At 39.0% G+C, this 14,968-nt stretch overlaps 2 protein-coding genes across 7 annotated transcripts; both read left to right on the forward strand.

The window, feature by feature from the left end:
* Positions 1–294: 294 nt before the first annotated feature.
* LOC131303065 (V-type proton ATPase subunit B 2) lies at positions 295–7,693 on the forward strand. 2 transcript variants are annotated; one of them, XM_058329856.1, is made up of 15 exons: positions 295–365; positions 550–615; positions 1,712–1,767; positions 1,859–1,957; positions 2,720–2,779; positions 3,424–3,535; positions 3,645–3,853; positions 4,182–4,310; positions 4,459–4,596; positions 4,899–5,049; positions 5,150–5,232; positions 5,714–5,761; positions 6,782–6,835; positions 6,916–6,999; positions 7,082–7,693. In XM_058329856.1, the coding sequence occupies exons 2-15, from the start codon at positions 558–560 to the stop codon at positions 7,265–7,267; spliced, it is 1,467 nt and encodes a 488-aa protein (XP_058185839.1). In that variant the 5' UTR covers positions 295–365; positions 550–557; the 3' UTR covers positions 7,268–7,693. The 2 variants fall into 2 exon arrangements, with proteins under 2 accessions (XP_058185839.1, XP_058185844.1); XM_058329861.1 differs by having other exon boundaries at positions 352–433.
* A 1,365-nt stretch (positions 7,694–9,058) lies between these two features.
* Positions 9,059–14,948, forward strand: LOC131303084 (uncharacterized). 5 transcript variants are annotated; one of them, XM_058329884.1, is made up of 5 exons: positions 9,059–9,555; positions 11,834–12,532; positions 12,670–12,861; positions 14,264–14,356; positions 14,572–14,948. In XM_058329884.1, exons 2-4 carry the CDS (start codon positions 11,855–11,857, stop codon positions 14,282–14,284), a joined length of 891 nt encoding a protein of 296 aa, XP_058185867.1. In that variant the 5' UTR covers positions 9,059–9,555; positions 11,834–11,854; the 3' UTR covers positions 14,285–14,356; positions 14,572–14,948. The 5 variants fall into 5 exon arrangements, with proteins under 5 accessions (XP_058185867.1, XP_058185875.1, XP_058185858.1 ...); XM_058329886.1 differs by having other exon boundaries at positions 9,104–9,555; positions 11,854–12,532; XM_058329892.1 differs by having other exon boundaries at positions 9,085–9,555; positions 14,264–14,948.
* The last annotated feature ends 20 nt before the right edge of the window (positions 14,949–14,968 follow it).

Below are 14,968 nucleotides of genomic sequence, written 5' to 3' on the forward strand. Positions count from 1 at the left end.
GTAGCAACGTTGTTTATGAAATACATATGAACTCCACTAAAGAGTGTGCTTGGTCCGTCGAGTTTCGAGTATTTTGTTCTTACATTTAAACCCAGGTTAAATAAATAAAAAAAAATAAAATAATTTTAGACTTATAAGTTTATTAGAATGCAACAAGTAGTAATTTGCCAACACGGTTAAGAAACAATAATCCAACTAGAAGTCTTTCAGGATATAAAGTGAAAACAGTATTAAGTACGAGGAGTAATTTGAGACAAGGATAAGAAACTATATGGTCTAATATGTAATTTACACGAGATATATCCTCGTGTCCCCAATTATATTCGACCAGAAATCAGAGCCAGCCAGAACCTTGCATCCAAAAGGTACAGATCTCTCTCTCTCTCTCTCTCTCTCTCTCGTTTGGCGCCTAGCAAATAAATCACCTTCAAGGGTAAGGGGATGTTCCAATCCAATCCACAAACCATGATACAATCCATCCAACACAGATTCAGGAGTATTACATTTGGTCCCTTCTTTCTTAGCGAATTTTTGTGTTTTCTGTTTCAGGTTGAATTATGGGTGCAGTGACGAACAACCTCGACATGGAGGAGGGTACCCTTGAGATCGGCATGGGTAAGTCCTGGAAATGTATAGAATCAAGTATCGGATTGATTATTTCAGATCTTAGCAATATTTAATGTGCGAAATTCAATTATAGCCTCTGGTCAAGTTGAAAATTTGTTCATTTTGCTATGAATGGATCATCGGAAAGAACGAAACTCAAATCTTCTGTACCGGATTTGTGCCTGTACCTCCATTCCCGTGCAATTTCAGCTGCAACGAAGAGGTACAGGATTATTTTGGTACGGGGACATGACATGGGAAAGAACTCTGATTTTTGTACTCTAAAGCAAGTTTAAGGACTTTAACAGAAAGCGTTGAGAGTTGGATGCTAATGCCTTAATTGATGATGGGTACCAAATAAAGTCGGTTCTATATAGCATGTCCCGAATTAGACAGCGTTTTGAGGATGTTGACAACAGAATTCAGATGGGATTTGAATTTCTTATATATCAAATTAGGGCAAGGTTGCTTGCTTGCCTCAATTTCCCTCAACCCGATTAAGATAGCCCTCCGATGAGCATGCCATTTCCATGCTCGCACTAGCATGCTTAACCATTCCACCCTGTTGAAAAGACTTATCGATCTTGCTCTAGGGTGATAATTGTATGCCTTGTATATTATAGAGTAGATCAGGAGCAAGGTCTGTAACATTCTCAAAACAAATGCTGCAATTATGGGTGCCATGGTGCTACCTTGTGACCCAATGCCTAAAACCTTGTGAACCATGTGATACCTCTCACGATGCCGCTCGGGAACGCTTAACTCTATCAATCCTAGAGAACAAGACCTGTATATAGAAACATCCCTGAACCAAGGTGAAGACGCGTGCTTGCTTTTGAATTCCTCCATTCGTGAGGAGCATACCCTTATGCGTCGTAATTTCTGAGATACTTGGCTCCACTACTCTGGAGATTGTGTTGCTAACAATGTGTCACTAGCAGAAGGTATTTTACCAATACCTTGTACTCGCTCTGGCACATTTCCGTGGCACACTGGGTTTGTTAGACTCGATGGTCTGATTGATAAAAGCCGCCTTCTTCATTCTCAAATAAGCAATCTCCTTCCTTGGCTTGATGTGGCCCTTTATTGCTGTATGTTTTTGCAGAGTACAGAACCGTTTCTGGAGTTGCTGGACCACTGGTTATCCTTGACAAAGTTAAGGTGGGTATTGTACTCTCCATACTTGGTGTGCACTGTTTGAGTTGCATATTTATTTGAACGTGTAACAAAAGGTTTGATGTTATAATTGCAGGGACCCAAGTATCAAGAGATTGTCAATATTCGATTGGGAGATGGAACAACTCGACGTGGTCAAGTCCTAGAAGTTGATGGGGAGAAGGCCGTTGTTCAGGTGATTACCATAACCATTTCAGCATCACTTTGTATGTTATTGATCATCCCCCATACTTGGAAACATGGTTGTGCTTTATATTTGTTTCTCTCAAGAGTCATATGTCACCTACTTCACACCTCCTAATTTTCTGTTACCGTCCATCACCTGTTAGGTCTAATGGAGCTTCAAAGTTTGAAGTTGGTCTAGGCATGAATTGGCTCCTTGATATTTCAAGTAGCAAGTTCAATCTTTCTGTTCCTACTTTCCTGTATGCTTTTAAAAAATGTCTTCTAATTCATGTGCTACGGCATAGATTTAGCAATGTTATACAGAGAGTGTTGGGCCACTAAGAAACATCATGTGAGTAGGATGAGTGTAGCTGATGTGAGAATGCTGAGATGGATGTCTGGTAAGATTTTGCGTGATAGAATAGGAACTGAAACCTTTCGCTGAATGGTAGGGGTAACCGACCCCAATTGATTGGGACTTACGGCTCAGTTTGGTTTGGTTAGTCCCTTGGTATAGCCTTACCGTGTTTGACTGGAACCAGAGATGGGTCAATATAGGTTACATGGGTCTTATTATGGTGCTTTTAACTTTGCATGGTACCTGAAAGCTATTTTCACTCAGCTGTGGTGTATGCTCCTCCTGAAAACTCTTTTGGTTGTATGCCCCTGTTTTCTGTTAAGCAGTTGTATGCCCCTTCATACTTGACTTTTTCTCGTTAATTTTTCGCAAGTGACTGGATTCTCTGACTGTTTCATTGTGAGCTCGGACTAGGTTTTTGAAGGAACATCTGGAATTGATAACAAGTACACCACAGTGCAGTTTACGGGCGAGGTAATGAATTTCGCATTAATTGTACATCTTGTTCTTTGGAATGGGATGGATGTATTCCAGGACTTCAATTAATTCACTTCCATGGATCTCCTTTATGGAAATAAGCAAAAGCATTACTTTGTTTGGTTGTCAGTTTTGAGATAAAAAAGTTATATAAGTTTGCGTATTTTTCCGTTTTTAGTAATTTTTTTTTAACATTTTAACGAACTCTTTTACTTTTTGAATAGAGGTACGCAATGTACATCCAAAAAGTATAAAATAAGTAAAAAATTTGACAAAAAATCACTGAAGACGAAAAAACACGGATGACGAAACAGTCAAAATTTTTGGAGATTATTTCTGAAAGGAGAACCAAACAAAAGTGATTGTTTTGAAGGAAGAGTTGGTCGTCTTACTATGAAGAGGTTCAAAAAAGGAAATAAAAAAAATGAAGTATTCGTCTTTCTATTCTGTGTAAGCTTGAGGGATCAATTCCTTGATGTGTGGCTTTAATGTGAAAATTATTTTGTCTTTGTCCTTGAGGAATGAGGATGGTTTATACTTTCATTTCACTTGTTGCAATGTAGGTCCTTTTTGGTGTGTGATATCTCCTCTAAAACTAAAATTCTGCTCTTCTGAAAACCTCAGTTGCTACTTGTTTGCAGGTCTTGAAAACTCCTGTTTCATTGGACATGCTTGGACGCATATTTAATGGTTCTGGGAAACCCATTGATAATGGGCCTCCTATTCTGCCTGAGGCTTATTTGGATATTTCTGGTATGTGGTATCATAGAACCAACTTAGTAGATATTTAATTTTGTTAATACTTAGTATACTTTTTTGCTATTTATTTCTATGTAGTGTAATCTGCTTTTGTCTTCTCCAGGTAGTTCTATCAATCCTAGTGAGAGGACGTATCCTGAAGAGATGATACAAACGGGGATTTCAACAATTGATGTCATGAATTCAATTGCCAGAGGTCAGAAAATCCCACTCTTTTCTGCCGCTGGTCTTCCCCATAACGAAATAGCTGCTCAGATATGCCGCCAGGCTGGATTGGTGAAGCGGTTGGAGAAATCAGAAAGTCTTCTAGAGGTATATTTGGCCTACCATTTTAATTCCATCTAGTAACGATTCAATATTGAGATTTTTTACCTGATGTGCTACTATGATCTAGGAAACTACAACTCTAGTGTGTGACTCTTGTGCCTTTTCGCTTCCCTGTGAGATTAGACCGAAATGTGTTTTGTAACTTATGTGGATGAAACTGACTTCGTTCTGCAAATATAGGATCACTTAATGTTGGATACGAAGCCTAAATTGTGGAGATGACTGCTTTCTTGTTATCCAAGACGTAACTGTTATTTGTTTTGATTTTGTGTTTTAACTCATGGATCTGATTGGTTTAACAACACTTTCACAGGACGGGGCAGAGGACAATTTTGCCATTGTGTTTGCAGCTATGGGAGTCAACATGGAGACAGCACAGTTCTTTAAACGTGATTTTGAGGAAAACGGATCGATGGAAAGAGTGACCCTTTTTCTAAACCTGGTATTTCAAAATTAAGTTTGAACCCTTTTTTGTGGTTTTTGCATCATCGAATCAATTTCCTGCACTGTCATCTGGAAGTTCAATAATAGAAAATTAGTGTGTAGTGCTGGCTTTTATGAAAATTAATTCTTGTACTTTCTTTTCTCAGGCAAATGACCCCACCATTGAACGTATTATTACTCCTCGGATTGCTCTGACCACTGCAGAATACTTGGCATATGAATGTGGGAAGCATGTACTCGTCATATTAACAGATATGAGTTCTTATGCCGATGCCCTTCGCGAGGTAATCACGTGCTACGGTACTAGTTACCTTGCACTGTCTACGGTGCAACTTGATAGCATGTATGTCAACCTGATAAATTCAATAATCTGATATGCATCTCCTATGCCATTTTTTGGTGATTTTCCAAGAAGGGTGTATAAACAAATAATATGCCGGAAGAGGTGAAACCTTTACAGAAGTTCTAAAAATAAATTCTACTTCAGTTTCTTACTGTAGCGGTCAAGTTTCTTCGTAATATTTCGTAATTATGTTCTGAGACCATTGGCATAAGACAAACTGCTAATGGACAATGGCTTAAACAGGTATCTGCTGCCCGAGAGGAAGTGCCCGGAAGGCGTGGGTATCCTGGTTATATGTATACTGATCTTGCAACAATTTATGAGCGTGCTGGACGAATTGAGGGACGAAAGGGATCCATCACACAAATTCCAATCTTAACGATGCCCAATGATGGTAATTCAGTTTTGGCAAACCACATCAATTTTTTGGCATATTACTCGTTTGAGCTTTTGAAGTCACACTTCATCTGAACTTAGACTTTTTTATTGATCAGATATCACGCATCCCACTCCCGATCTTACTGGTTATATTACCGAGGGACAGATTTATATTGACAGACAGCTCCATAATCGACAAGTAAGATTCCAAAGCTGAGTTATTTACCACCATCAAGTTTTCTTGTTTAGTTCTTGGAAATGCTACTTAAACTGGACTAGGGTATGACTGTTTGCATGCCTGCCATTACATGCATAAAAGAGAATAGGGATGTGCATGTAGGAAAAGTTCGCTCTTGCTTGAAGGCACTAGTAAGAACTAGATGTTTCATATCTTTGCATAGCTTTGGTGATTTTGTGGTGCTCTGAAGATATGTTTGGTTAATCATGGCATAACTTGAAGGAAGACAAGCGGTAGGGTTATGGTAATAAAATTAGGGACATGGACATTGGTTTTGATGCGATTCATTTCAAAATTTTAAATTGTCCCAGATCCATCAATAGAGCTTGCATTTGATTTCTTTTTAATAAACTATAGGAAGCCTAGGAATGATAAAGTGACAAGTAAAAGGTGTACAAATTCGTAACATGAAGTTTTATTTTCTTTCTGTTTAACTGGACAGATATATCCTCCAATCAATGTGCTTCCATCGCTGTCCCGTCTAATGAAGGTATGTATGTTGCTTTGTCTATCTTATTTATGAATAGATCTGTTACTGTAATAATTGTTGTTTTGTTATTATAATTACTAGTGCGCCAGCAACCGTAGTAGCCGTATGGTAGTAGCATGGAAGAATCATGTTGAGTCCTTAGCAGTCTGATGGTCTCTAAAATTCGACTAACCTTCCTTTTAGTGTTCATTGGGAGATGGATATAGCCAAACATACAATTTCATATAAAAAAAGAAGATAAAATTCGTAATGGGGTATCTAGAATATCTATGTCGAGGAAAGACCAACTGTTGAAGAAGGAAGGCGATAACAAGTGTGTAACGGACCCAGCATCAGTAGAACCACTACTAGCAGCATCAGCAGCAAGCACCTTGTAGGAATGGAAAAGTGGTGTTGCTTCTTCCTCGCTGTCAAGGCCTATTCATTGCCATTGAGACTCTCGCTCTCTCTCTCTCTCTCTCTCTCTCTCTCTCTCTGAGTAAGCATGTGTTAGTGTTCAAGCATTTCTGTTTTACTCAACACACTAACACCTCCTTTAATCCCCTGCCGGTTGTAACCCACAATCACAATATCTCCATTCGAATCGCCACCAATTCCCTCAGAATCTGCTGCAGATCTAACACCTTCACCAGAACACTACAATCACCACTATTACACTAAAGGAGTAGTTAATTAAGTCACTTGAATCGGCCATGGACTTTGGTTAGATATTTGGTTGCAGAATATTGTAACCACCTGAGACGAGATCTTCCTTTTCATTGAAAACGAGAGAGAGAGAGTCAACCTACGAGCATACAAAAAGTAAAGCAAAAACAGAAATCCAGAAAAAACACGAATAGGCTACTCTACCCAAAACTAAGCAAGATCCAAAAGAGGATGTCACGAATTTTCAGAGATAACAGGGGTGCTGCCTGTAATTATGTGGTATAACTAATTTCGGACAAGTATGACTAGTAGAGTATTGTTTATGATTTATAGTAGAGCGCTTGCCTCAAATCTTTTTGTTCGCTGCTATTGCAGAGTGCCATTGGTGAAGGGATGACTCGCAGGGATCATGCAGATGTATCCAACCAGGTTTGTCACTTGAATTTTGTAAGATTTAGTTCATGGCCTTAATCGCTTGATTTCCTCTTATCTGAATTTTTAAATTTCAGTTATATGCAAACTATGCCATCGGGAAGGATGTCCAAGCAATGAAAGCTGTGGTTGGAGAAGAAGCCCTCTCTTCTGAGGATCTGGTAAAAGAATACCTATATGTTTCACCATAATTTCAACAACTTTTTGTTAAATAACTAACCCAATACCTCATGAATAAAACAGCTATACCTGGAGTTCCTTGACAAATTCGAGAGGAAATTTGTAGCTCAAGGAGCCTACGACACCCGCAACATCTTCCAGTCACTTGACTTGGCATGGACGCTGCTTCGTATATTTCCGCGTGAGCTTCTCCATCGTATACCAGCGAAGACACTTGATCAGTACTATAGTCGGGATGCATCTAATTGATGGATGGTTTAAGGAAATATATTCCAGTTTCTTGTTTGGTTCCTTTTCGAGAGGGTTGCAAATCTCTTCCATCAAGTCCAAGTAATAAAGGTTTTGTGCTTATAAGTGCACGAAAACCAAAGCTTTCGCTGATTCTTGCCTCCGATATTCTTGCAATGAGGACCACTTCGATTGTGTAGCATCTGCAATTCTTTTAGTTATTGAACGGTTTTGCTACCCAGATATGAGATGGTTTGGCACTTGCGATTGTGTTTCAGAAACAAAAGCCACTTATAGGGATCGAAAAAACCCTGTAATTTTACAGTATCAATGTGGTTGTTCATCCCCTTTGGATTGTATCTTGTTTTTGGATATTGTTGTTTTAGGAATTTGGATGTGTCCGTGCTCTTGTTCTGTTTGAGAGAATAAATTGGACAGCTTGTTTAATTTTGATTTTCCGTATTAGTCCCATGCTTTGTTACCAGAGAAACCTTAGTTTTTACATGAAACAGTGCATCTTTGATATAATGTTTACGTGTCGCTGTTAGAACATCAAAAGCAAATATATACATATATATATATATATATATATATATATATATATATATATATATATATATATATATATATATATATATATATATTATAATGTTTACGTATTTAATATCATGGAGCTCGTAATACAATTGAGATAAGAATGAGAGTGCAATTATAATTAGTGAAATAATAAATAGAATCATGATGAGATTATGATTTCTCATTTGCTCTAGGAGTCCGGACTTATTAGTCCTTAGGTTCTTAGCGTAGCCCTATATATTTTTCATAGAATTTCATAATATACGAATTGAGCTGTGGGAGAGAGAAACGTAGGGTTGCTGTAGCAGTTAGGTTCAACAAAGAAGCAAGTCCACCAACATTTGTGTCGCCAGGAGTTGAAACGTAGCTGTAGCAGTTCAACAAACAAGCAATTAAACCGGCATTCGTGTCGTGTTCAATAAACTAGCAATTAAACCGGCATTCATGTCGTGTCGCAGGAGTTGAGGTAAAACCTTAGTTCCGCCATGTAATGTTTTGCACATTTTTTTATTATCTAATTTATACGCGTTATTACTAGGAATCGTTTCCCAACAGTAAATGTTAGTAAAATATAGGTATGAAATGAATATATACACCTCTATGCATAGGGCAGCGGCCATGGCTAACGTGGCTGCGGGGACGCAGTTAAAGCGGGATCTGTAGGCACGCGCCTTTACCTTAGGCTATGAGTTTGTGGCCATGCATACAAAGTTGGTGGCCAAGTTCAACATGTATGCGGTCAGGAAATTAAAGCATGTTGTATAGGCACGCTTTATACTTAGTTACGTATGGGCTCCACAGTTTTCTCTCTTTTCCTTTTCTTCCTTGCACCGTACGTACGACGGCTAATCCCATCGCGAACGATGGTGGATTTGAAGGTTAATATGTAATGAGGGGGTGATATATTAAGAAGAGTGACCCTATTTATTAAGAAGGGTGAATTTGTAATGAGGTATTTGGATGATTTGTTAAGGAATGAGATTTGAAAGTTGAATATGATAAGATAATATATCAAATGACTTAATTGCCTTTGTGTATAAATGTAAATTTTTTTTGAAAAAGAAATTTAATGTTTAAAATACAAATAATTGCAATATAATTATCATAGCCCCTGATTTCCAAACCCCAAAATTGTATTTATTATAGTTATCATATATATTTACAATAATTGTAATTTAAAAGTCATTTTATATATGTATGTATATGTATACCGGCAGTATACGCAAGTATAGATATACACAACCCCAAGTACCCCCATTTACCCACGCACAACCCCAATCCCCTGGATTAACCCACGCACAACCCCATCCTCTGCCTCCGTCCGCCGCCGATCATCACCACTCATCTGTTGAGTTTTTTCAGCCGTAAGTCTCTCTCTCTCTCCGGTCTGGTCTACAGAGGAGTATACACGCGTGATAGATTCGAAAAGGCAAGGGCAAAATGGTCAAAACGCCAGCCGGCTCCACCAACGACAGGGGTACCCCTGTCGTTGCCAAATCCGGGAACACCTGGAGATGAAATCGGAGAAGACCTCAAATCCCCCTTTCAGTTTTCACGCCCAGACACCGGAGACGAGGAGACTCACAAATCAGGGGTCATCTCCCCCATCCAAACAGGCTCTACAGATAAATACATAAAACCACTGCGCATTTGGTCCAAAGGCCTAAATTTACCAATTCAAAGTTTGATTTTTCTGAACCAACCGAAGAGATCCCTGCTGCTCTTCTCGTCAGGTTCGGTTTCTTGGGTTCTCTTCTTGTGTTTCTTATAATCTTGTCCAAGGGTTGTGGTTTTTATTTGGCTTTATCCCTATCATTGTGTGTGCTAGAATAAAATAATTCAGTTCCTTTGTGGAGTCCATTGAATTCTGTAAGTTTTCTTTACATGCACGCATGGATATTAATCATTATGTACTTCAGTTAATCCCTAAACTTACCTACCTTAGGAAAATATGGGATTTTTGATTGTTAGGGCACCAATTAAATAGCATAGATTTTTCACTCCGTGGAACTGTTGATTTTGAGTTATCACATAGGTTGGGCTGCTGGCAAGGCACAAAGTGGCAAGGCACGAAGTGGCAAGGCACGGCCATCATTTACAAGTTGAATGAAAATAGCAAGGATTTGGAACATGACTTGGGATATTATTTTATGTGATGTTCCAATTCAATATTAGGCTGACAAATTTAGTCATGATAATTGATTAGTGCTTTCTGGGTCATCAAGTAATCATAGTATTTTTCCACGCTTGGATTCCGAGGCGTAATCTTAGATTTCCTTGTCGTATACTGTCTATTATTATCCAGCTATTCGGGATTATACTTACCGTCTCTGTTCCAAGTTATACTTGCTGTCTCTGTTCTTAGTCAGGGCTATAAATCTGTGTTTAATGGTAATTTTGTCCATTGATTTGTTTTGGTTAACTACCTTGTTGCATTTGCGTAAGTCGGTAAGTGGTATTCAGTCTAATACTTCTTTTCCATCAACAAGTGAAAACTAAACCACTTTATGGGTTAAATTTTGTTTGATTGGATATAGCAGGGTGTGGGGGGGTGAATTCCACTTAAATCCTTTCCTCCTTCTGTTGAACGGTGTGGGGGCTCGCCGAGTCTGGAAAGGTGTCTTCCGAGCTTGGGGTGGTTGGCGCCGAGCCTAGTACCTGTAAACCGGAGGGGGGTTCCTCCGGGTAGAGCCTCCGACGAGCTAGTTAGTACCCGGGGAAGATAAATCGAAACATAAAGCAAGGAATATAAGCCATTTAGTTAGGAGAGGAGTGTTGTGTACCTTAGTTGAGGGAAGAGCTTTGCTTATATAGAGAAAGAGGTGAGTGTAACTTAACGACTAAGTAAAAGCTATTAATAGAAAGTTACTATAAATGGAAAGTTTAGGAGACTTAGGGAGGAAGCTAGGTAAAAGTGCCAAGGAAGCTTCTAGAAATTTCTAGAAGGTCACAACTTACCGCGTCCATATACCGAGCAATAGCGAGCGACCGTATATTTTACCGAACGATAAAGATGTCTGTCGAGCTGGTGAAGTACTCCGAGCAACATAAAGAATTAACTTTTGAGCGATACAAAGAGCTGCCGAACGATACTAAGAACTGCCGAGCGATATAAAGAACTGCCGAGCGATATAAAGAACCCCGAGCGTACTTAAGACAAATGTTCGGCAATACTTGTGGAATAATACTTTACTTGTTGAAATCGTTTGGCTATAATGATGTGGCTTTGGCAAGATAATAAATGAAAGTCCTGAAACTTAAATATGAACAAAGATAACACCTTATGGTCCTTCCGAGATATGACGGTACCCCTTTTGGACCTTATGAACTGAGGGAAATTTGGCCCCCTACACAGGGTTGATCACCTTTCGTAATACAATACCTCTTCAATGTGGATTATCTGTTTCTATCTAGTCTTGCGTTATTTTGTTGATTCTGTTCTTTTGAACTGGACCATTATAATAGTTATACAGTCCAGAGACATGTACTTATGTACTTGAATACTACTTGTTTTGGACATCTTGTTTAATTGTGATTTTAGGCACATTACCATGCTTTTTTAATATGGGACATGAGGAAAATAAATACTTGAGAAAATTTAGTTGCCTTTTTAATGAAACAATGAATCTTTGATAGAACAATTCGGAGAGCTTGTTTAATTTGGATTTTAGGCTTCAGTACCATGCTTTGTTACTCTGGGATAAGAGAGGGAAGTACTTGATCAAACTTAGGTTTTGCATGAAACAGTGCATCTTTGTTACTAGTAATATTTACATGGTGTGGTTACTGGTTACAACACCGAAAGTCTATTCCGGACCTTCCGGTTAACTTCATGGTTGAACTGGTGATCTTTGATTACAGTTTGGTTTTCTGAAGTTGTCAGGAATCTAATTTACTGCACGTTACGAACTTTTGATCAGTATGGGTTTAAAACGGGAAAATACTTTTCACATGTTTTTGGACTTTTATTTGTATGTCTTGATAAAAGAATAAGGGTTTCTTTAATTGCAGTGTCATAATCGCGTGGGCAGGATGGATGATGAGTTTGATCACTATACTTTTCTGGGTTTGCCATCTGGTGAAGAAGGAGCCAATCTTTCAGAGAAAGAGATTACAAAAGCTTATAGAAAGAAGGCTTTGGAATTACACCCGGACAAGAGGCCAGATGACCGCAATGCAAACGCCGACTTCCATCAGCTCCATGCTTCATACGCCATTCTCAAGGATGAAAAAGCTAGGAAATTATTTGATGATCTCATGCGTGTTAAACGTAAGAAGGTTCTCCACCAATCACAGCAGGGCTCCAAGCGACGGAAGATGATGTCTGATCTTGATGAAAGAGAGAAGGCTGCTTTTGCTCCTGACCCTGTAACAAAAGCTCAGGAGGAAGAAGAGCGAATTACTAGGAAGCTCCATGAAGAGATTTCTAGAATTCGTGCCCAACATGCCAATAAAGTTGCTTCAACGACTCCACGGAGAACGGAGAATGCAACAGTTGGAGGAAGGGAGAGTAAAGGTGGTGGCGGTAGCGGTAGCAGGTTGGACAAGGAGAAGGTGCTTAAGGTGTATTGGGAGAAGATTGGTGAGGATTATAGTGCTCAACGACTGAAGGAGTTGTTTGCGAAGTTTGGTGAGGTTGAAGATGTAGTGATCAAGAGTTCCAAGAAAAGAGGCTCTGCACTTGTTGTGATGGCGTCTAAAGATGCAGCTGTAAGTTGTTAGTCTGTTATAAACTTCTGTTGACTGCTCTCTCTTGTGGCACTCAGGATTTGGTATCATTTCCATTAGTTTTGTGATAGTTACCAAGGATTTGTATGATTGATTGGACCAATTTGTTCATTCTGCAGGTTGCTGCTACTGGTAGTGTGTGTGGAGATCTCTCAAATCCTTTACTGGTCCTGCCTCTTGATCCAGCCAAAACTACTGCTTTTTCAAGCCCCCTTAAACACGTAGAACCTGAGGGTCCAAAGCTGAGTAATCTTGTGGGTGCTGGGCACCAATTATTTGAAGACTCAGTATTGAAGAAAATGATGCAAAAGGTTTGTGCATGTCACCTTCACTTTCCCTCCCATCCTCCTGTCCACACATTAACAATCTCAGATTTGATTTGGCTTGTCTATTTCCATTAGGCTATCGTGAATGTAAGAATACGTGGATGACATGAATATGTATGAGTCTATGCACGCCTCAATGAGAGCAGCTGCAGTGAGGAAAAGATCAATGTCCACAATACTGTCATAATTTTATTGGCTTGCAAGATTTGCAACTCTCTTGTTTTCATTTTGAGATTGTTCATTGACCTGACATCATTTGTAATGCTTAATCAGGGTTGGGCCAGCTCAGGTATAGGTAAGCTTAGTTGCTGGAACCTCCTATCCGGGTGGCTTCGCCACCTTAGACCCTCGCTTCCACACTCCAAGTCAGAACCCCCTAAGAACCTCGCTCCCATTGAAAAAGAGCCCGCTCACAACTAGAGTAGAACCTCTCAAGCATGAAAATCCCCAAAGAAACAAAAGAAAGATACTAGCAGAAAATATGAAGTACTGATATGAAAATACGATAATATTAACTTAAATTTGCTCAAGTACTAGTGTAAACATTGTATTTACTTATTTCAATAAAACCATACTTGGTGGTTTATGTTTTGCACAAACTACTTCAACGCCTATTTCTATAATATAGAAACACTCCTCTAGTCGGAAGTACAGATTTTGTACAAAGTCCTTCTATGTATATTTCAGTTCACTGTACTACATGTAATTGTGGAGTAAGTACTGATTTTATTTTTTGCTAAGTTATTCGGTTTTTGAAATATAATTGTACTTTTGTGGATTATATATTTGTAGTTCTATGGAATTGTTCCTAAACACTCCCACCAAAGCTCTCAAACGAGGAGCTTTAACAATCTTCGCTCTCCCGGCCAGGCTCCCTCTCCCGTCCCCACCTTGTGCAACTAAGGGTACATGTGAGGTAGAAATGGAGATTGGGTCTCTCTAGGCATGATCGAGATTGGGAAGGGGGTCTGTCTCATACCTGACCTCCTTGCGTCTGGAAGTACTTTTTGTCTAGTATAGATATGTGATGTTCTTATTTTAGGACTTCAGAGAACATGAAGATGAGATAAGGATGCTTGTTGTCAGTGCTTCTGCTATTGTTCTGTTCATTTGGGTAAAATAAAAGAGCTGGGGATTTGCATCGCATAGTTTTCATTTGGATGTTGCATTGTTATGTGAAGATTGTGAGAATTATATAGTATGTTTTTTGTAGTAGTTCCTTATTTGTCTTCATTTTGGCCTATGCTGGCTCACTGCATGTCAAATGTTCCTTGTCACAGAAAATATTTCTTTTTGCTTGCCAAGTTTCATGTTGTTCTGGGTAATGGGCAAATATGGTTAGTTTGGTGTTATTATCTATCTAACTTTTGTCCTTTATTCTGAGCAGGCTGCAGAGAAGCAAAAATAGCATGGGAAGTTTCCAAAATCTGACATTATAACTGCAGCACACAGCTTTGAAATTTCCCAGTCTTGATTGGCGGTAACTATCCAATCAAATCCGTTACATGTCATGTTTCATTTTTGTTATGGTTGGTTCCATTTTTTCAAGTCCTTGCCCACCCGAATAGGGCAGTTTGTTTCCTTTGCGAGGGCAAAAGCTTGAGTGGTTTTCTTTCTTTGGTTGTTTTTATTTGTAAGTTATAGATTAATAAACAGTTCGTTTGTAGTCTAATATCAATTGTTCATGACATGCAGGACTGTTCTAGAATTGTCTTTATGGAGGAATAGTGTAGAACATAGATTTCGACAGGATTCAATCGCTGCAGACTTAGTTGTTGTAGTCTCAAGTACGGGAGAGAGCATTTGTTCCTTGGCTTGAATTACTGTATTTTTACCTATGAATCCAATAATCAGTAAAGTACTGCACTTTGTAATGCTTAGCGGAGGGCTGTATTGAGTTCTATTAAAGTAACTGTTTGAATCTGTCCATTTACGATAACGATAACGTCTAACGGATGAGTTGATGTGTGGGACGTTGCTGGTCTTTCTTGTTCAATTGCTCAAACACACGTGAGATCCATTTTCTTTCTTGTGTTCAATTTACATGATATGGATTTGTCTTTGCCGAGTAATTACTCTCAATGGTCTTTCT

This window comes from Rhododendron vialii, chromosome 1a, assembly GCF_030253575.1.
Source record: "Rhododendron vialii isolate Sample 1 chromosome 1a, ASM3025357v1".
NCBI classification, from domain to species: Eukaryota; Viridiplantae; Streptophyta; class Magnoliopsida; order Ericales; family Ericaceae; genus Rhododendron; species Rhododendron vialii.